At 38.6% G+C, this 22,409-nt stretch overlaps 1 protein-coding gene across 1 annotated transcript in view; it reads right to left on the bottom strand.

Annotated features, from left to right (window-relative positions):
- Positions 1-18,309: 18,309 nt before the first annotated feature.
- DKK2 (dickkopf WNT signaling pathway inhibitor 2) overlaps positions 18,310-22,409 on the bottom strand; it is a 43,997-nt gene continuing 39,897 nt past the window's right edge. The window contains exon 4 of the mRNA XM_026848166.1: positions 18,310-22,261. Coding sequence (XP_026703967.1) covers positions 22,011-22,261 — 251 coding nt within the window. The 3' untranslated portion in view covers positions 18,310-22,010. The remainder of the gene's footprint in view (positions 22,262-22,409) is intronic.

Here is a 22,409-nt window from a genome sequence, read left to right as displayed (position 1 = left end):
TTTTTCTGTAACCTGAAGTTGACATTTTATAGTAAAATTAAGAACACAGTTATGAAGAATTGACTCCTGCTAGAAAGATACTGCCTATGACTTCATGAAAGCAGGTTAAATCACGCAACTCGCATCTGATCAAATCCTGTTGGAGCACACAGGTTCGCTCATGGGTGCAATAGTAGTACTGAAAAAAATTTCTCTTGGTATTCATTGTGGTTTTTTGTCTGTAATGAATAATTATTTTATATTTCTGTCAGAGACATCCTGAACAGAAATGCGGGCACTTGTGGTATGTGGAACGTGAACAGCAACCTTTGTGTATCTGATGTATGTAAGAGTTATTGCATATGCATGACACAGCCTTTGTACGTGTAAATTGTCCCTGCAAGGTGGTTCTAATGAGTCCAACAAATCCAGCCTGGGACTGAGTCTATTGCACACCATGTAGGGTTGATTTTGGTGTACTGAGGAAGCTTAGCACAGCTGGTGTACGCTGCGCTCCTCACAAGTGGCAGGTTGTCTGTGCATGAGCAGCGGTGCTGGTCTGTATGTGAGCAGTAGTGGTTTCTGTAGGGATGAGTCTGACAGCCAAGACCTAGTCACTCACCAGTGTGCCTCCAGTTTCAAGCTTAATTTTTTGTCCATTCTGTAGTACTACACATTTATCAAATAAAAAGTAATAGATGGGTCAGAAAAGCATTTCCAAGCTATATGTGTAAGTGGAGGAAGAAGACAGTTTCTGGTTGATACTCATGACTAACCATATAATGCAAATACCCTGTGTTCAAAACCCAGCAAATAGTGGGTTGCCTCATGGACGTGAAGCACACCTGTGACAGTGCACGGTGCAGGAACAGAGGAATATAAATTCTAGATTGTTTTTATATTATGCAGGTTACTGGAAGAAAAAAAATGTACTTGAGCTGGATAGTGATCTTTCATCTGTTATGTTACTATAAGACTTTTTTTGCCTTTGCATACTATGAATGTATTTTGCATCATGACATAATACATTTGTGTTGCTGTGGAAACACAATAATGTTATTTTCGTTGTCCTAGGAAACACAGAAACAACACCTAGTGGCTGTCATACCAGTTTGAATGGATGATGTTTTTCTCTTCTGTCCAAGAAAATTTTCCATTCCCTACTGTACCTGAAATAGCGGAGGTTCTTGTTGTTATTATCATTATCTTTAAGTATCCATTCACACAAAATGGGACAGGCATTCCATGCATGAAAAATTCAGTCTTGTGGTAAGGACTTTTCAGTCTATGGCACTGGTCCAGCAAGTCATTTTTGCCCTTGCTTAACATCAAACCTGTGAGAAGTCCCACTGAAATCAACGGGACTGCTCATGCGCTTAAAGGTAAATACATGTGTAAGTACTTTGCTGGACTGATGCCAAACTAAATGACCAGCCCATGGTTCAGAACGAGCGTTTGAGAACTTGAGAAAATTTGTGGCTATTGACTTTTAGTTTTAAAATCAGAGAGGATGTATTAGCTATCTGTGAATTTCCATGTTTCCAGCAACTCAGTTGTGAAGGGAAGTTTTAACATTTGGAGGAAAAAGGTTTGAGAGTAAAGTCGAGGGGCAGTTGTACACAGGGGAACTGAATGCCTTATACCATGGGAATGTGTGTGTGTTTGTGGGTTGTTTTAGTTGTTTTCTGGGTGTTTCAGCAAATGTTTGGGGTTTGTCTCTTCTGTGAAAAGGGAAGCAACAGGCTAACATCATTATTATGTTATTTTATTATCAGCAAAGCCCCATGTGTAATTTCTAGCTTTCTGACCATGTGAACAGTTACAGAGATTTGATTTTTGTCCACTGTGTCTCTATAAAATGTGTTTTCGCAGAATCCTATGGCTGAATAATTATCTTTATTTTATAAAGAGACTTAGATTAATAATACTGCATGCAAATGTCAAGTATGTAAATATAACTTTACAGTAAAATCAGGTTCATGCTGTTACACATGATTAAAAAAGCATTTATTTTCATAGATTTTGTGTGTTATACACTCTTGCTCATATGTCCATATATACTTACTTATGTTCATTCTGTTATGACCATATTTGAATGCCTGTGGCAAAACCAAAAGCCAAGCATGTAAGACTATCTTTAGTCTATATTTATATATGACCAAAGTTCCGGGAAGAAAAAGTTGATAGGTTAAAACACGAGTCCAGTATAATGATAAATTTTGACTCCCTATAGATTGCTTAGCACTGAAAGAAAAAATAGCCTGGAATCCTGGCTGACCTTTTTCCCAAAGGGCCTGACCCCAGTTACTCCCAGTTACTGGCTCAATATAGTACTGTCACTACGAATAACTGCTTTTTTATTCTCTGCAAAGCTTTGCAATTTACCGAGTGTACAGTGTGTGTGTGTGTGAAGCAGGCAGGGAGAGAGAGTGAGCGAAGAGAAGTGGTTGGATTTGTACTTCAATAAATGGTTTCTTTTTCTTTCTGGAAGTCACTTTTACCTTATTATTGTTCTAGCAAATGCTGTCATTTCTTGCTTACCCTAAGATGAGCCGTGTGTGCAACAGAAGGTGGACTATGCAGTAGCCCAAGTGTAATTTTTAGAAAAAATACTAAGTGTTTCTGAGAAGAAATATTTTTCTTTAGAAACAGTGTTCACTGGGACCTTCATTCAGGCAAACAGGCTGACAGGGAAGAAAGGAGAAAATGAAGAAAGCAGTTAATAAAATCATTCTTACATGTTTTATCTGTTGACGAAAGGGCATAGTTGTCTAATTCTTCAGAGATGGCTTGGGTGTGGTAGATATTTCTGTCTTCATTCTCGGATGCAGCGTTGGGTGTCAATGGCACGCAGAGCAGCACATCTGCATTTTCTGGCCTGGAATAGTTTATTTCATTACTACATCTGTTTGAGGGGAATAGAGAGAGAGTGAATCTTCTCCTTAGGGGAGGAAATCCAATGAAACATTTGTGCCAGAGTTGTTCTGTACTCAGTGCACAAGCTACATAACACTCAAACCATATAATTGAGAGCTGACTGCAGTTTTCTTCCATATTAAATAAATTTATGCAGGTTTCTTCATTAATGCTTTTTAATTTTATGGTTTGAGAGTGAGAAAGTAATCTTCAGAGGAAAAGCAAAGGCATTCAGTAAAACCTGAGGATCCATGCAATGCTCTGCTACCTCCGCGGCGGTGCAGAGGGCATTCCGAGGACACAGTGGAGGGGCTGCCCAGCTTCGGGGCTGGTGCTCCCTGCAGACTGGGGGGACCTGCCAGGGGATGATTCAGACCACCTGATTTAAGGGCTTCGCTTCCTCTAGGGCTGTCAGGAGCCCAGCTTCCTAATCTAAGCGCTTGGTTTAGATGCTGTGTAGGAAGCATGGATTCCTCTAATATTTCTGAGCTGAATATTTGTGTCTGAAACTGGTGGATCTATGCATGCTGTGAATCAGCGTAGTTCAGTATCAAGCTTGATTCTGGATGATGTTCCCTAGTGTGGGCTGAGCAGTTTACCACCAAGGTTAAATTTATTGTCAGGCTTATGACACATAGACGTAAGTGGAAATCCTGACAGCACTGAAGCTAAAGGCAAAATTACCGGGCTTCAGTCTGGGCTTCAGTTACACAAAGATGAATTAAATCTCCTGTTAACTTCACGGGGCTTGGGGCTCACATCCCTACAGAGTATTTACCCTTCCCTGCTGACTGTCAATAACTTCTTTCTGATTTGTTTTTTCTTTCATAGCTAAACATATTTACTGTGCCATCCCATTTTCAATTTATCAAGCACTAAGGAACTCACTTTGTGTCATTCAAACCTCTCCTTGAAAGAACTTTCTTCTGTGGAAAACTCACAGTAAAACTGTTTTCATTTGTGGTCTTATGCTCCTACCTCTTTGGGGTTTTTTTCATGTTTACCTAGTGAGTGAGATGTGACAGTAGCTTAGATTGTAGTGTCTTGAGACATAAATCTTTATCTTGCCTCTTGTTGAAATACTAGACATAGTTACATTTCTCTGGTCCTTTTATTTCTTGTTTCTTTGATTTTCCTTAAAAGAAACCCCCAGTGTTGAATAATGATGAAAATGAACACATAGTCTATAAAGAAATATTTATCCTAAGAAAGGATTGATTTCCATTGCAATCAAAGGAAATCTTTTGTGTGATGTATGGGCACGAATCAAGATTTTTATGATCTCTAATCTTTGCAGTAGTAATAGATGGGATCAAAAATACCATTTCATCCTCTATAACATTTCACTTTTGTTTTTCTTTTCAAGTGGATGACAAAGATTATAACATTGAAGACAATTTAAGCACAAAACTGAAAAAAAATTTTAATGGATAGACAAAACATGATCCATAGTTCTGAGTTACACTTCTGAGCTTAGGTCAGGAAAGTTTGGTATCCATATTTTGTTCACCAAAATTATTGTACATCTATATCTTACTGAATACTGGTATGTCCTTTGTCTTCATTAAAAGGTGTGCTGCTTTTGTGGATATTTATTTGTCCTTGAAATAGTGGAAATGAACAATGCCTCTTGGGTAACTGATTTTAACCCAACTGCTACCTTACTCCCTCGCAAGGTTTCTCCCATATCTGTTTCTTTCCACACTGTTAAGTAGTGCATCCGGTAGAAGTGGACTTGTAGAACAAAAAGGTGCTGAGAATCTGATGGCCACATTTCAGGGGGCACAGAGTTACTCTGGATGAGCTCTAATTTGCTCCTATAGACTGACTGCCCATTAGCTGTTGGAGCACATCTGTCACCTTAGTGTCATCTAAAAGGAGTCCAGGTTGTTCTCAAATGTGAACTGAAGCCCAGGTAACAGCTTCAAAGGCCCACTCCTGAACCAGACCTTGTAGCATATGTGTATATGAAATCTATGCAGACAAACCCCTTTTTGCCTTAGAAAAGTAACTTCTGGTAGGATTTCTTCTGTCTTTTTTTTTTTTTTTTTCCCCCCAATTACTGTCATCTTACTCTCCTCTCATAATTTTGTCTTTGATCTGTGATATTTTCTCTTTTCTGCTTCTGTGTAATTCCCTCACTGGTTTTTCCTCAACCCATTTCTGTAAGAACCTTATAATTTATCGTAAAGCAAAAAAGGAGGCATTTGTTTGTAACGTATGTCAGAAGATACATGATTTGTTACATCACTGCCAATTATGCAAACAAATATTTCTAGTCTGTAAATTAGACTTCTCAGTTATAGTTATTAAAAGCATCTGTTTCCATTTTCACATGTTCACTGTTTATTTCTTTTCTTGTTATTAAGACCACCGTTAATGTGTACCAGAACTTGATTATTGATGAAATACAATCAATTACATGCACTTAAGTCTCACTGGGACTTGTTGAGGACCAGGTTTTGTTATTATGATAAAGCTTTATGGGTTTTCTAGGCAAACAGATATGAACACAAGAGACCCTAAAATTTTGTATATTTGTTAAAACTAATGTAGCTTGAATAGTCTATAGTTTAACATGGTTTATTAAACTGTAGTATATTTTATGTAATTTATGTAGTCTAAATGTGAGCACAATACTGAGCAAAAAGCAGACCTGCAATAAAATTTAATGGTGGTAACTAAAGGTACAGTTTAAGATCAAGGAAAATGTTATGATTTGCACATATAAAAGTGACATCATATGATCAATGATCAGAGAATATGAAGGACACCTCAAGAAAGAGCTGTTGCTGAAAGAAAATTTAAGCAAACCAGTAGACCCTAGTGTCTCATGCCTGAGACCAACAGAAGAGATGCAGATTGTCTTCAAGTTTTCTCTGGATGCCTCTGTCTTCTACAAGCTCATGTTGTCTTCTGTCCTTCCCACAAACTGGGAGATAGTAAACAAAGTATTATCTCACCCAAGGGAGAAGCAACTCGATGTTATCTAAAATGAAGAAGGGGGGAGCCTGAATGAATTAACAGTGATAAGCTGAAGGCATGGTACTTGCAAATGAGTTTAACATGTGGGTTACTTTACAGCGTAGATGTGTTTTTATAGCAATGCAGCTATAGAGGTATGGTCACCTGGGGATTTAATGAGTTTTTACTCATAGAAGTTTGCACTGGCAATAGGTTAGTCTGGATCAAGTATTTGTCTTGCAGATAATACAGACTGTCACTGGTAACTTATTAGAGTGACAATGATGAGGCTTGCTAATTTGAGAGAAAATTTAGAATATGTTGAAGTGCATGAAGGCACATGTCTGCCATCCCCACATCTCAGGGTACCTATCTTCACGCTTGTGCTACCTCGCTGTACTCCAACTAATAGCCAGGAAGCAGCTATTAGCTTATCATTATAACTAAAATTAATATGGGATGAGAATAAGCAATACACTGTGGGACTCATTATCTGTCTTCCAGATGCAGGGGGTGAAGAAAATAGGGGAGTTATTGTTTACCTTACAATACTCCTATTCTGATGGCCACAGGCCAGGCCCTGACTAATGGTTTTGAAATGATGAGGACAGAAGTTAAACAGGCATCTAGATCCTGGATTCCACTAGGGAAGCCCTGATTAGCGCATGGAGGGTGAAAAGCAAGGGAAGTGCTGAAACTTGAAACCTGGCCAAGAGCATAAAACCCACAGGGCTTGTGGCTATTGCAGGTAATAACAAAGGGACAGTGTCCATAGGAGAGTAAAAGAGACAGTTCAGGGAAGGGCAAGTCAAGAAACCAGAAGGTGAGTCGGGTGGAGTGGTCTGGCATGAGAGGGTTTGCTGCACGTTTCAGTCATGGCTTAGGGAAGGCACAGTGATTGAGTAATGGATCCACGCTGAGACTTGCCGATACAGGCACCTCGGTCATTGCTGAATAGGACCATGAAGAGGAATGATGGTCGGTGCAAATGGAAACCCTGAAAAGCCATAAGTGCCTGTTCAGAAAGCTAATGGGTAAGAACATTACAAAACCTGGCACACAGTGCTGGGAGTTTGTTTTATAGCTTTAATGAAGGATGTTTCCCAGGTTTCCAGAATGCTGTGCTCTTCTCATACTCTCTAATTTTTCATTATGTATCTTTCTTTTTTTTTAAAAAAAAAACCTTATAAAATTAACATAAACCAGAGATTTCTCCAATAGTCTGGCAAATTCTGGTGACTCTGTAGCATTCTCTAGTGATCTTTGACTTTATCCCACATATCTTAAAAAGTTAGTTATTTTTTACATTTCTGTAGTAGAAATATATGCCGATAAGCATATCCCTGGCACAGCTGAGATCATCTGAGGTGTTGCTATATTTCTATTACAAATACTATCTGGATCTTGATGTAATTATTCAGTTTAAAAACACCATAGAGCAACAACATGCAGGGGTTTGGGACAAATGGAAGTCTGGGTTGTATTCTATTTTTTAGGTTTGTAAGAAACCAAGTATTGTAACTATACTATGAGTAGTAAGGAGAAATTCAAGGAGAAAAGGTAGTAAACATCAGAAATGGGAGCATCTTATTAGGCCATGAGTGAAGAATTATAGCCTGTGTGAGTATAGACAGCTCTCCCATTTAAGTCAAATGACTAATGATGTGAATTTTCTACATGGGGACACCATGGTACTTTCTGTCAGAGTTCAGCTTGAGAAAATATCACTCTCAAAAGTCCTGGAGAGGAAATTTCCTTGCTTTTCTTCTCAGAGAGAAGAGAAAATCAGATATTTTGCTGATTGTGTTATTTATGAGAGGTGAACCAAAGTTAGGCACAATTTGCTGGACACTGTACAAATGGTAGGGTTAGAGATAGTCTCCCTGCCTTGAAGACATAGTATATAAAGAGACAAAATGGGAAGGGAGAGGGGTAGCACACAGCTATCAATGTTGTGATAATAAATGACATGTTAATTCTCCCTTTTTGGCAGAGGAATATTATTCAGGTATTAGAAAGACAAGGAAAATGGGGGGTTTGTGGGAAAAAATAAGGGAGGAGAGGAAGAGAAGAAGGGCAGCTTTGGAGCACAGCAGGGGTGAAGGGACTGAGGTGAGAGTGGCGTAAGCTTGGATCAAGCAGCCCATCGTCAAGGGAAATTTAAGTCCGGTCAGAATAAAAAAAATACTTTCAGTATCAGCAGTCCCTGCTTTAGCTTTTTCTTTGGCTGCTTTGCTGGCTTCACTGCCTGGTTGTTGCCTCCTTTCAGTTTCTTTTGAAAAGCTCATGTGGCTTGAGTCAGAGGAGATCACCTCTGCAGGACACACTTTGCCAGAGCATTGTCCAAGCTGCTGGCACAGCATGCTGCAGTGCAGGGAACAGGCTGTGGCACCTTCTCCTTTCCTCCAGGACTCCTGCTCTCTCCTTTCCTCCAGGACTCCTGCCATCTCTTTTCCTCTGGGTTGAAGTCTTGAGGAGCTGTACTCGCAGTTTGAGTGAAAGTTCAAGGCTTTTAAGTGTGCAGAAAGTATCCCACACTTGCGTAAAAAGTGTGGCATGGTATGTGTGATTTATAAGTGGTACAAAAGTAAATGGATTATTTTTATATCCAGTGTGTTACAAGTTTATCGATAAGATTTCAATTCAAATTGCAATTCTGGAAGTATGTCCACTAATGATGTGACAGGTGCGAGTGTCACAAGAGCAACACAATAATTACAGCAGTCATAAGAAGAATTTATTTAATGAAAATTGTTGAAAAGTTCAACTCAAAAGTTAGGAAAATTGCTAAAAAGTCAGTGCCTTTGAAAATCTCGTTTTATTTGTCCTCATTAAACATTCCAGTTAAATGACAATTCAAAAGTGCCCCCCATTTCAGTACTGATAGCTTTGGGCTTCTGAATACATATTCCTAAATTAAGTGATTTTTCTCTGCCAAGCATTTATCATGTAGAAACAAATACTGGGAGGTTTGTTTATATTCCTAGAACTGTAAATTCCGTTAAATCATTATAGTCATTTTAATGTGATCTCATTCAGAGGTAAGAAGATTAGTTCTACTTACTGCAGATACACCAAAAAATACAGTATAAATCTAGCCCTGACATTTGATATATAAGGTTAAATTAATTTAAATGCTTAAGATTTTTTGTTAAGTTCAAAATATGGATTTTAGACTGTTGGATCTGCATTTTTAGATTCTGGTTAAGAATGTGCCTTGCTTGAGAACAGCTAAGTAGCATAAAGATCTTTTTTTAATCCTGTGCATTGTCTAGTATATTCCAAAAACTTTTTTATATATTGTGTTAAAGTGGCTGTCTTTCTCTTCACTCCCTTCACCAATCAAAACCAATTCCAAATTATTGTTTCACAATTTGTGTCACTAAATACAGATTTTTGAAATTTGTCCTTGGTTTTCCTAGCTCAGATGCATTTGAAAAACAATGAAAAGGGCTCTAAGGGACAAAACGAATACAAGTAGAACTATACTTTTTTGTTAGAAATGCGATTTCAATGTTTGAAAACTTTCAAAAGCAGTTGAAAACTGCTTATATGGAAGCATGGTCCTGAAGACTTTTTTTTTTTTTTTTTTTAAGGCAAACGGGCAAGCAAATAAAATAGGGAAAGTGATTTTTAGGTTTTTCAGTGGAAAAAGTGATACAAACAGACATATGATGGTACAGCTAGTTAAAAAAACCACATGTTTTTATCTTGGAAACTGGGTGAATTACCTCAAGATTTGAAGTGAACCGTAGATTTTGCTCCTCTGTATATCTCTATAGCTTGGCTGCAAAGAGTAGGGATGCTTCCAGATAAATTCTGTTATGTTACTGATCTCACATTCTTCTGATACATAGACTTCTGCTAAGTGCCCTTAAAAAGGGAAAGTTTTGTAAATTCAGGACTGGATAAAGGATAATATGCAAAAGCTCAGTCTCCTGTTACCACCCAAGCACAGTTGGGTCCAGTGTTTGGCCCAGAGCTCCAGACTTGGTCAGTAAATACCATCAGATGCAATCTGACTTCCTTGAAAACACCTGGAATACTTTCTACCCCCAGTACTGATCTTCCAGTTTGTGAGTCTAAACACCCCTTCCCTTCCCGCTGCAAAATCAAACCAAACAGCAGAGAAAAAAACTGTTCTGAGGCAAAGCAACTTTCCAAATGTTAAAAATAAAGCAATTTCAAGGAAAAAGATCCAAGAAACTTACCCTGAAGAGAAATCTGGCCCCTTCAGGGGAAGGAGTGATGTGATAGTTCTTTGAGACTTCTCTGGTTTTAATGATTTGGTATTGGCTAGTGAAGACTGATAATATGTAGAAAGATGGCAGTGAAGAAGGAGGGTTTTTTTCTAAGTTCTACTTAGGGGGAAAAAAAAAAAAAAAAGCATGAAAGTCATATGCAAAAGGTGTCCATGTCCAATTTGCCATTTTGAAGGCTGTCATTATTTTATGATCAAATGCTATATAGTGCTCACTTAATTTATGGGTGAAAAGTATTGATTTCCTTTAGATTTCATTATATTTCATATAATGTCATGAGTTCCTGTATTACAAAGGTTAGTTTGAACTCTTTCTTCTTCCTGATTTGGTAGATGGCTCTTAATAACCACATGAATCAGCCTGGAGTGCAGAGCACCAAATAGGTGTCATGACGTTGGTCAACAGGGCCTGACGTGCCCAACATCCATGGGGTCATGCAGAATCACTCTCATATGGGGGTTGTCCCTTTGTCTGAGCAAGGACACACACATCCATGACATCTTCTACATATGGCCAGCATTGCTCTTCCACCAGGAGTAGTGAACAGCTCCACTGGACTGCACCCCTCAGCTTATCCATCACGTCTCCTTGAGGACTGCCTTGTGCTGGCTATCAATGAAATCACTCCACCTTTCCATGTGGGACACACTGTGCTCCTAAGGGGCCTGGTCAGGGTTTTTATAAAGCCACTGTTGCACATGGCCTCTTCCTTTCCTCACGGGCCATGCGATGGCCAGACTGTGTCACCTTGCTCAGCATGGTGTGGCTCAAGCTGATTTCTATGGACCAACTCATGTGTGAGCAGTTCCTTGGAGAGGCAACTGTCAGGAGGACATCAAGAATGTGCCTCTTCAGCTTATTTTCATCTTGGGCCTCATTATAACAAAATAAGGATTGCCAGTTGGAACAAAGTTGAGGCAAGCTGGGAACTCTACTTCTCTGGGAACAGGTCCAAGACCACCAGCCACTGTGTGTGCAGAGCTTTTATGATCACATCATCAGAACAAGCTGGAGTCCCTTGGTTATGCCTGGACTTGGACCAGTGTGCTTCAGGTTAAAGGTCATGGGTTTTAAAATTGGCTTGACAAAGCACCCTGTTCTTTGCCCCCTTCCAAATTAATGGCCTTGTCTAGACTCTTCTCACAATCAACTCTTCCACCTCTTTAGCTAGCCAAAGTCTACACCTGTCCTCACTCCCCCAAGCAGGCTGCTTTTAATTCACAGCCCTGAAGTCTCCTCTCCATCAGTCCAGGGTTAGGTTGCTGCATTTTCCAGGCAATAGATAAATAAGATTGACAAATTAGTTTAGCATATGACTGTCACGCATCATTCATTTAAAAAAAAAAAAACCCAAACAAAAAACAAAAACAAAAGACTAACTTGAAGGTTCATCTACTGCTTGCTTGCCTTGCCTGTCTGGGAAATGGAATTTAAATTACCACATTGCTTTAGGAGTACTTTGTAATCCCAGTATAGCAAAGTCATGTTTTTCATGGGATGGGAACAGCAGATAAAGAGAGTTTCTGCAGTTAGCATGATATCAAGTATTGTATTCATGGATAGAAACATACCACCACAGAAGCACCAGTTCTGCAATCCTGGGAGAAGACACTGAAGCACTGACATCAGCTTGCTTGCATTTGCAGGGAGTACGTCTTCCCAGATACCTACAGCTTGAGTCACAATCTCTCCAAAAAGATGGAATAACTTCCCAGAACCTTTAACAGGCTCATGTTTATGGGGAGTATGAGGTTTCTCACTCTTGGTTTAGTTCAGTATTTTTCAAGCCTCTTTTTGATTTGCAAACTCCAAAATTTTTTCCAACCTAACAACAGGCGTGCTTTCTAGTTTAAGTTCTCTGAACATGGGAGCTTCATGGACCACAAGTTTAAAACTATTGTATTGTGAGGCAGGATGGTGCTGTGGTTTTGTTTTGCTTTAGGAATTGTTAACAGAATAATCCCTTCTGCTGTTTGTGTTTCCAGTTATATATGGTAGTAAAGGTAATAGACATTTACTTGTAGGGCCATTTACAGTAGGGCCATGCTGGTGATCCAACTGCTGTCAAAGATACTTGTGAGTGTCCTGGTTGTTTACAGGGATTCTCTTCCAGAATCAAAGGGTTAATGAGAGTGAAAACTCTGGTTGAAAATTTAATGAGCAGCCAATGAGAAGGGGCATCATCAGACAGGGTGCCGGAGCCAGAGGGAGGGAGAGGTGCTCAGGGGGGCATGAGGTGTTCCCCAAGAACCAAGGCAGCTCTGTACTCTGTTAGAGGTATGAAGAACAGTGAACCAGATGAGATGAGAGGCGGTTTGTGAAGTGTTGGTTAGAGGAGTACAAAAACTGCACCATGTTAGGATTAGCTATGGGAAGCTTAAATTATGGATAGTGATAGATCTAAACCCACTGATTTTAGGCCGTATTTGTCCCACTCTTCCTGCTGTCCATACACTGCTTAAACCCATCTCTTCTGTGAACCAAGGGTACAATTCATCTTCTCTGTCCTTGCCCATCTGAAAGCTATAGGTCTGGTATGAACTCAGTGTTGAAGCTCTGCCTTTGCTCAGTGGAGAAACAGAGGCAAGCAGTGGGCAGTCACCTACAGCAGCAGGATCTAAGGTGGGGCGGGTGAATTATTTTCTCAGCATCTCTTGTCTGTATGACTAACTGTGTCATGACATCTAACCTTCAGACAGTTAAAATTAGCTGGAAGGAACCCTGTGCCAGGTCTCACCTTTGACTAAACTTCTTACTAAGTACCTATACATTTCTGATGCATTAGAAATAACAACTTTAAAAATGTAGCAAACTTCAGGTTCCCATGGATACTCAACACTACTGTTTCTAGAGAATGTATTTTATGACACTTGTATCAAACAGAAGAAGGAAAGTTATGACCTATTTCTCATTGCCAGTGTTATCCTCTTAAGAACTGGAAACGATTTCTGTGATGGGAGCTTAGAGAGGGAGGGCTGAAGTCTACGGTTCTTGCTATGACCTGAGAAAATTTTCTGAATAACAATTTTGCAGTATTATTTTTTGCAAAAAAAGATGCAGCACTGATAACAAACACTTTGTTAGTGTAAAATGTAGTTTTATCTAGAGCTGGCCAAATCCATGATCAAAAATGTTTTTTATCCCCAAATGGAAGCAGTGGAAAAAAAAAAAAAAAATCAAAAGTCTTTTCCATAGGTTTTTCCACCAGTTCTAGTTCTGATGAGCTTTAAACTACAGCATTTATTTGAGTGGCTCCACAAGTACTAATTTAAATGTCAACAAAGTTGATATGAGCATTTAACTGCTGATCACTCTAGTAGTTATGCTTATCCCAAAATCCCAGTCTCCCCATTTTCCCTAGATGCAAAAGCCTCAGATGTCCCCAGTACAGCTGTCAAAACTCTCCTGCTATTTCTCTTCAGGTATTCTATAATGCTAACACGTGCTTTCAGCAAAAAGGACCATGATACAAAGGCTGACAAGAAGGTTGAAAAGTGAGTGGCTTTCAGTGTAGAAGTAGATCCATGAGGAGAAATTAGTAGGTATTAGATGTCTCCTTCATCTGGTAGGAAAAAAAAAAAAATCCAAATAAAAACAAATGGGAATAAGCCAGATGTATTTAAATATGGAACAAGAAACCTCCTCTCTTGGTGACTTCAAATTGAGATGACTTTGAGGGAAATGTTATTTGACATCATGTGGAAGTTGTGCTTTAGAAAGTCATTCATGACTGTTTGAAAGGGCTAAAATACAGTAGCTTACTATGCATAGGAATATTATAATGACCTACTTTTTCTTTCTGACATGAAGAATTTTAAATTCTTGCATCAGATTACCTTCTCTCAATCTCTCGTTACTTTATAGCGCTTCATCATCATCTTCACAGTAATTTTCTTTCTAAAATAGTCAATAAACCCTCAACCCCTGAACCAATCCTCCTTATTCTCCTCTGTGAATCTTTTCCTGCAAAAAGGAAAGTTTTCCATTCCTGCAATGTTGTTAATGCTGATCTCTGACGTCTTTTCAGTTCTTCACTGAGTGCTTACTGGTTGTGCTTTTATTTTTCAGGAAAGATGACCTGTGCTACACGGTGACACAAGGGCATTTGGTAACACTACTGAGGTGCTGCACATCAGCTGCTGCCACTGACTTCTATGGAATTTTTTGCCTATTGGATCATTGGTAAATCAGCCCCTATATACACAAAGTGTTTTTGTTTCAGAGATGTATTTTAGGAAATGCTTAGGCTGTACTGAAAGAAATGGGAATTTTAACATTTAATTCAAGCCGTTTCAAAGTTCATCTCATGTTTCCTTGACAGTTTGTCTACTTGATTTGTTAGTGCTCAGTAGATATTAGAAACAACCATTCAACTCTGTTTTCTTCTACATTTCTTACAATTACTTTGATATAAATTCTGCAGTTGGGCAGTTAGAGATGGAATATTCCTGAAAGAGTCTGCAAATTTCTAGCAGTCTATTTTTTTAAAAAAAGGCAGAACTGTGAATTAATAACCAAAAATAAAATTAGATTTGAATGCAGATGAGAACTGATTTCTTGTGTTGTTTCTAGGAGGCATAAAATTACTCAATAGCACAGCTGAGGAGCTCATTAATTATGTGTTTGTTCATAGACAAATGAACCTCTTTGTTCAGATGAGGAAGGCAACAATAGGGAAGTTGACCCTTATTAAAGGTAAGATGCAATTTAAGTAATTCTGTCTTTTGTTAAAATGTTTGCATGCAAAGGAAGATTTCCTCATATGAGTGTCTTCACTTATTCAGAGAGGCTTTGTCACCAACATTGATCATGACTGTCAATACATAAATTATCTGGCCAGATTTATGGCACTGTGATGGGAATTGCCTGTTTATAACCAATTATATTCAATTAGTAATTATCACAACCCACACAGGGTTAAATCCTATTGCTGTAAATGCTGAAAGGTATATAGCAGTGCAATGTGTACCTGATGACGATATTATAGTCTTGGTGTCACTCAAGCATTCAGGTGAGTCGTACTAAAGCAGTTATGTATTTTTAGTTTGAATCATTAAGATAGTCCCTGCAGAACACAAGTGCTAAATGATTGCACTCTGTCGTGGGTGATTTTTAGTCTTCAGCATTAAACATTAGAGGGAAAATTTCTTCATTTGATTTCTTCTGCTTTTTTGAAAACGTACTTATTTCATGCATTGCACAAAATGGCATGTAATTGCAATTGTATAACCATGCATTTCTAAAAGAGCTTTTAGTAAGAAAAAAATCTCAAAAATTTTTGAATAAACATAAAGAATTCTGGATTCCACTCCAAAGCTTCTGAACATTTTGAATATATGTTTTCAGCTGTAAATCTCATGAAAACAGGTTCTGCACTGGGATTGATTATTGTAAGTTTCTATTTATTGTGAGGCTGTAGATACTATGAGAATTGCATTTTGGTGTTTTCACATCTGACTACGCCAGAACTAAAAATTCAGAAGTGAAGAGAAATGAAAATTAATCTGATCACCTCATACGTTTTAAGGTCTCACTGGATGCTGTGGTAGCAGATGGAAGACCTTTTGCTTCACAGTTATTTACAGTCATTCTGATGAATTTCTAATGGAGCTCATTTATGACTTTCAGACTGTTCCTCCCATAAATGTTGATTTCCACACAGGGTCGAATGAAGCTCCAGGATAAAGAGCACTGGCTTTCAAGTAATTAAAAAGTTGTATTAACTTAATCCAGTAGTTCTCCAAACCTAACACAATATTGCCAGTTAACAGTGTGCTGCATTGGGAAAGGCAGTACCAGCCTCTTCTGAACTTAATGCCACAGACTTAAATGTTATTTGAAAGACAACTGTTCTTGAGAGCACATACTTGTGGTTTTTCTTTTATCATCTGTTGTTCTAAAGCAGCATTGTAACAATATCCATAACAAAGTGGGATAGTGTTATGAGACAAAGTGACAGTGAGACAAAGACATTGCCCAAATAATTTTGAGGTGGATTTTCCTAAAGCTTTGGGTGGTCGTTGGATTCATTAATGTGATGCATTCCAAAATTCCTGGCAATTTTCTTCCAGAAGCATGTCATTCATTACTTAACATGTACCTATATAAACCTTAATGATTCCATTAAAAATTACTGTCATTAAGGAGAGAAACCATATCCGTGAGCCCTACCCTTACAGTTCTACAGAATTATTGAATGTTTGATTAATAGTTGATTTTTTAAAAAGTTTGCAAGTCTATTGAGTAAGTACTGATGAATAACATACTCTCAGAAATAAGGAATAGCTTACAAAGAAAGAATAGCTTATAAGGAATAGAAAACAGGAATATACATGCCATTGCAGCCACACAGGTATACATTTTTTATTTCTTGACTACTGTTCGGCCAACTTTGATAATAGCAGTGGAGAATTAGAGTATGAGTTTTGTCAAAGACTAAGATTTGTGTCAGGAAATCTTTTTGTGTTAAGTATATGTTTTTCCTCCTCTTATTCTAGATATTTTTTTCCTAAAAAAACCCCAACCAAACAAAACCCACCAAAAAAATGTTTCTTAAAACATTAATTTTCTCTAAAAGATTATTTCCTTTGCTTCAGGAAGTTGGCATGCAGCAAACCACTTTTAAATCAAGCTGCAAGCCGGTACTGTAAAAAACAAAGAGTTTATTGGTACCAGACATTTGTAAATAAGTAATTGACACTCATTCTTAACAATAAACAATTCCAAAAAAAACAGGGAGCTGCCAGAATAAACAAGTTTGCAATGAGCATCATCCAATGCTGTATATCCATCAGGGTCAGTCCCAGCAGTGGTGGTCAGAATAACAGCTCTGGGACCAGCAGGAGCTCTGCAGTGCAACAGCCATCTCCTGCTTTTGTCTCTTCCTTCCTTCTCCACAGTCTTTTAGCGGAATCCCTAGGCATGGGCAGGCTGCAAGCTGTAGCAGTTGTCCAAACAATGTGTCTGAAGGTTGGTCACAAATCCAAAGCCTCTGGAATTATTAGGATTTGGGTACATAGTAGAACCAAGGTGAGAGGCATGCTGCTACCAGGGGGACACAGGCTCAACACTTCAGCTTCTGAGGGACTAGAATCACTCTGTCAGGCCTCCCCACTTTGGGTCGGTGCTGTGGGGACGCAGCTCAGAAACAGCGAGATGTTTGTCCATCCTCTGTTCTTGGTAATTGGGTGGGATACAATGAGCAATTTTTGCAGTAGCACCTAATTAAATTTTGAGATAGAGTTCCCCCTCTCCCTGTCATTTCAAGCTTCTGGGCTGGATCTCTCCAGTCTACCCTCCCTCTGACCACCATTTTCTTCTGTGCTTTCTCCTTGTCTCCTGCATTGCTGCCTTAATGAGGTCTGTAAAAAGCTGGCAGAGCAGTAAGGTAAGAGGGGGCTGCAGCAGACTTTGCCTCATTTCAGCAACTGACAACAGTCATACAAAGGTGCAAGCAAAACATAAGGTAAGAAAGGGTTATAGGGTCTGTAAGCACTCTTTGGTAGCAGTGAGCATGTTAAAAACTGTATTAGATAATAAGGCACTTGGGCAGAAAGTTTCTGTTCATCTTAGTGAAACATTATGGTTGAAATGATGGAGCACAGACCTCTGGACTAACTGTTCCTTCTGTCTAATGCAGCATCAGAAAGATGCCATACATCGGACTAGTGATCTAGGTGAGAAAGCATGACTGTATTATTAGTGTGATGATTATTAGTGCAAGTTGTTTTCCAGACACTTGACTGACACTCCAAAGAGCTGTTTTCTTTATTTTTTGTAAATGAAGGTCTTATCAATCACCTACATAACTCCCTTATCAATTAAGTTTTTGAAAGTTAGATCTCAAGACTCCTAAAAGCCTTTGCTTAGAGTATCTGGCTATATGAGTTTCTGCTGGCTTTGGCCTTCAGGTTATCTTTTTTTCAAGTGGCTTTCCTAGAAGGAAAGGGAAGTGGAAGGAATGAAAAATACAAATTCCCTCTGATAGCATTTATGTTTCCTATTGGCAGTCATGATGCAGGGCTCTGAAGTGAAAGTTTAGGAATATCTCCTCTCAGCCTCTGCCCAAGACAGTTCATGGTGTTTGGAGAGGTTATTTTGCTGTTGTTGAGACAATGAGCAGGTGTTTTAGGTATCAGGTGCTGGATGTATGCTGTTGAAAATGTTGTTATTCAAGTGCATAAATCTATTTTAATTGCTTTCATTAAAAAAATGTTTAAAATTATAAATACTATAGATCGCAAACAAGACAAAGCAAGTAGTACAGTAATAGGTACACACCCACATTTATATTGTAAATCAAATATATGCCATTATAGAGTAGAAATCCATTACTTTTAGGAAAGTTAAGTATTTCCAGAGATGTTGCACTGCTGAGGCTATTCTAGGCTAATACGAAGAGTATTTGAATTGTTCAGCAATAATCTTTTCAGTACTTGTGTCATGACAGCAGATTTCTGAAATTTACTGAGCCAAAGTCACTCTTAATTCCCTTGATGAGTGACACAGTGAGTGAGAGCAATTATCCCCAAATTTAGCTGTTCTTTTGTTCTCAAACTGATGTATATTTTCCCAAAATATTAACTGAATGGCTTCTAAACAATCAAATTTCAGTCTTGCGAAACTGCTCGAATGCTATTCATTTCAGCTATGTTGCTCAGTATTTGTGGTGCGCAATAAACAGCCTGTGTCTATTGTTTTTGTTCTCAGATTAAATCTCTGAAGGCTTTGGCAGTCTCAAACTCTACTGAAGTCATTGGGCTCTGAAGATGCTCACATCTTTATTATGTTGTTGTTAAAAGAGTTAGGATTTTCAAAGGCCTACACACCAAATACTGCAAATAATAGTAGCAAAACCTTTTCATTTTGTACAAACACTAATGTGACTTGGAGACCATTCCATCCTCCAAATGTACATCTGTTTGAGCAAAGGGTTACCAGAAACAAGTAACAAGGATATTGAGACCATTGCTCAACAACCACAGCCATTATTTTGCAATATTTATTGAGCTCTGCAGGCATTTTCCTGGGATCGGAACTTAGCTGGTTTTACTAGCAATATTTTCAGTTCTGTCATATGGATTGTTTCATGTTATTAGAGGTGAATGCTGTTATCTGCCATACCAAAACTGCTAGTTACAGACATTACAGCAGGGCATTTGTATGCTGTAACCTATAACAAAATGCCACAAAATTTGAATACCAGCTTTACCCACCATGACTCCCTGGTGTGTATCACTATCCAAGGAATGTGTCTGGGCACCTTTCCTATTTAAACCAGATGATTGAACATTATGCATCCAGGTGCATTATTTTCAAAACTATTCTGGAATGTTTAGGTGTAAACTGTCCCAAGAGAAGCATATAGATAGTTGCCACTTAAACCAGTTTTGTAGAAAAGACGCATGGGGATTTTAAGATGACCTTTAAGTGTTTTGCGAAAACTCAATCTACATAGTGCTTTGAGACACAAGTACAATCAGATGCTTTTTCTTGTACAGCTAAAATACACAGTCTGTTTTTTTTTTTCCAATAGATTTGTATATCTTTCCAGAAAGAACTACTCTTCTTAAGCAGCAGGTAGGGAAAAGAATATGGGTAAAATATTTGGGGAGGAATGGGAAAGGACATTTAATATATTTAATCTTATTATACATTTTTCTACATTAAAGTCAACAGGCTGCAAATATATTCTGCTACAAAGCTTTGTGTAAGAAATATCTCTATAAGAAAATACATCTCATTAAACATTTCCTGTAAATAAATTATCCCAAATAACTACGTTTTGCAAGAGGAAAAGGGGGGTAGGCCAATGACAAGAGCTAAAAATTGCTGAGACCCCACTTCTGCAACCCCCCTGCTCACACTGGGTATCATTTTCTTTTATATGTAGTCACAACAAGAGCAATAGAGCTCCTCTGCTGAGTACGTGCTTGGATGTGTTTCTTGTGAGTTGTTTCTTGCATGTGTGCTTGCGAGTATGTGTTTCTGTACTTTCTTAATATCTTGAAACTATACTACTTTTGAGTCTTATTCTGTTGCAGTTACACTGGAAAAACTCTGAAATAAGCAGAGTTGTAATGACAGGACTGAAAGATAAAACTCTGACTGGACTATTAACAAACAGAAGACCCTGTCTCTGAGCAGTCCCTCTAGATCAATAAAAACTAACTCTAGTAGAGAAAGAGGCATGTGAAATAATCTTCTTATTTAGACTCTTATGAAAGATAAAGGCAATGTAGCTGAGATCTGTGTTCTAATTATGAAGTCTGAATCGGGTGGTGTAGTTAAGCTGTAGTGTTAAAACAACCACTGGTAGAAAAACATGTCAGGTACAGGTGACAGTCTTCAAAGTTAAACTTCATACTTGTCTACCCATGTTGTTCAGAATTGATTAAACATAAAGGTCCCTTGTATTACAAAACATTAAAATGGGTAATTATAAATGGGTAATTAGAACTTTGCAGTAGGTCAGTTGTAGAATCAGATTTCTTTCAAGAAATATCAGTCTCTTTACCAATATCTATATAAAGGAATACTTGTAGATAAGTAAAATGAAAAAAAATTGAAAAGACCTGGGAGACAAGTCAAGGGATAGAGACTGTCCTTTTTTTAACCAGTACACAAATAATGTAGAGTTGTCATCTGCTCCCACAGTCCATGTACTTCCATCATTCCTGGCAGAACAGTCCAGACTGAGAGGACATCAAGTTCAGGCTGAATACATGCTGGAGGCTGCTATGCTGTGACATCACATGATGTTTAACAAGTCATTTGTGGTCATACCATCTTCTTACATCTTTTTCTGCAGGAGAGGAGGTGCTCACAAGAGCCAACTCCTTTTTCTTTGCTGCCTCTAATCTGTTTTACTTCTGCAGAGTGCCTTCAGTAGCATATTGCTACTAACAATATGTAAAAATTTGAGTTTGTAGTGCTCTAAAGACCTCAACAAATGTCTACATCATCTGTTATAACATCAACAGTGAAACAACTTCATAGCTCTTAGTGTTAGGCACTTCAACATTTCGCTATTTCTTTTGGAAATATCTATAATGCAAGTACGCTTAGGCAAGGGAAGTATATTTAGGACTAATGAGCAACTGTCTGTATATAATTCTGGATTCAACATGCACGTATTTGCTTCATCTGTTCAACCCCACGTATACTAGCAGTAAACTGAGGCAAATACAAGCGATTAAGTGCCATACTATGACATTGAACTACATAAAGCATTTCAATTTACCTAAGTATAGGAAACAAAACCAGTTTAAACGCCTCCTCTTAGAGAAACTGCTGCACTCTTGAAATTGTGAGATGGCAAGTTTTCACCTCTTTCAGGCTGCAAAACATAGCACTCTTGTCCTGCAGGAGTGCCGCCTTTGCTGAAGTGTCTGCCCTGCATGACAAGGGCATGTGGACATTCACAGTAACTTTATTTCCATTTCTCACACCTGCAATGTGGCCAATAATATGTTGACAGATGAGTCTTCCTGGCATGCACTGCTTCCTATAGGAGTATAATGTATACAATTTATTTAACAGTCATTACCATGCTGGAAACCCACCATAGCCCTAACACTTAACCCCTGAAACATCATGGGACAACACAGCAAGGTAAGTGACAATAATTTCCATTGTACTTGTTTGCATACTAGCATTTCCCACAAACAGATGAAGTTATTTACAGAAGAGCTGCACAGTAGGAGAACTCCAGCTGCGCTTGTGTTTACCACCAGCTCAAAAAGAAATGCATTTGGTATGACTTCTACTCCTACCCTAACTGTTACTTTAGCCATTCTGCTTTCATTTGCAGTCCTCATTTCCCACCATGCCATAATGCATTAAATACATAAAGCCACAGTCACTTAATACTGTCTTCTCAGTCCTCATTCAGATTTTCTGGCACACGTGAAGTCTTGATTTAGAAGAGGAGGTCGCATCTTTCCATACTTTGCAAGACAGCCCCTTGGCACAGTCACATCGTTGGAAAATCTCCAGTCCATGGGATCCCTTCTTGCGCTGTTTGGTGCACACCTCCCCCTGATGCAACACAGGTTTGCAAATTTTGGTCCAGAAATGGCGAGCACAGCAGTGTCCCTCAATACAGTCTGATGACCGTAGGCAGGGATCGCCTTCATGTCCTAAAAAGAGCAATGAAACTATTTTACCTCATGGGAAAACATGGAAGTATAGATTCGTGTAGACTGATGAAAATGAAGCTCAGAAAAAGGAGAGATGATATTTCTACCTGTGGCTATTTGAAGGATGTAAACACAAGGGAAGATATGA

This window comes from Athene cunicularia, assembly GCF_003259725.1.
Source record: "Athene cunicularia isolate RWA chromosome 4 unlocalized genomic scaffold, athCun1 chr4_part2, whole genome shotgun sequence".
NCBI classification, from domain to species: Eukaryota; Metazoa; Chordata; class Aves; order Strigiformes; family Strigidae; genus Athene; species Athene cunicularia.
The sequence above is the reverse complement of the archived record's forward strand: the minus strand, read 5'-3'. Positions and strand labels throughout refer to the sequence as shown.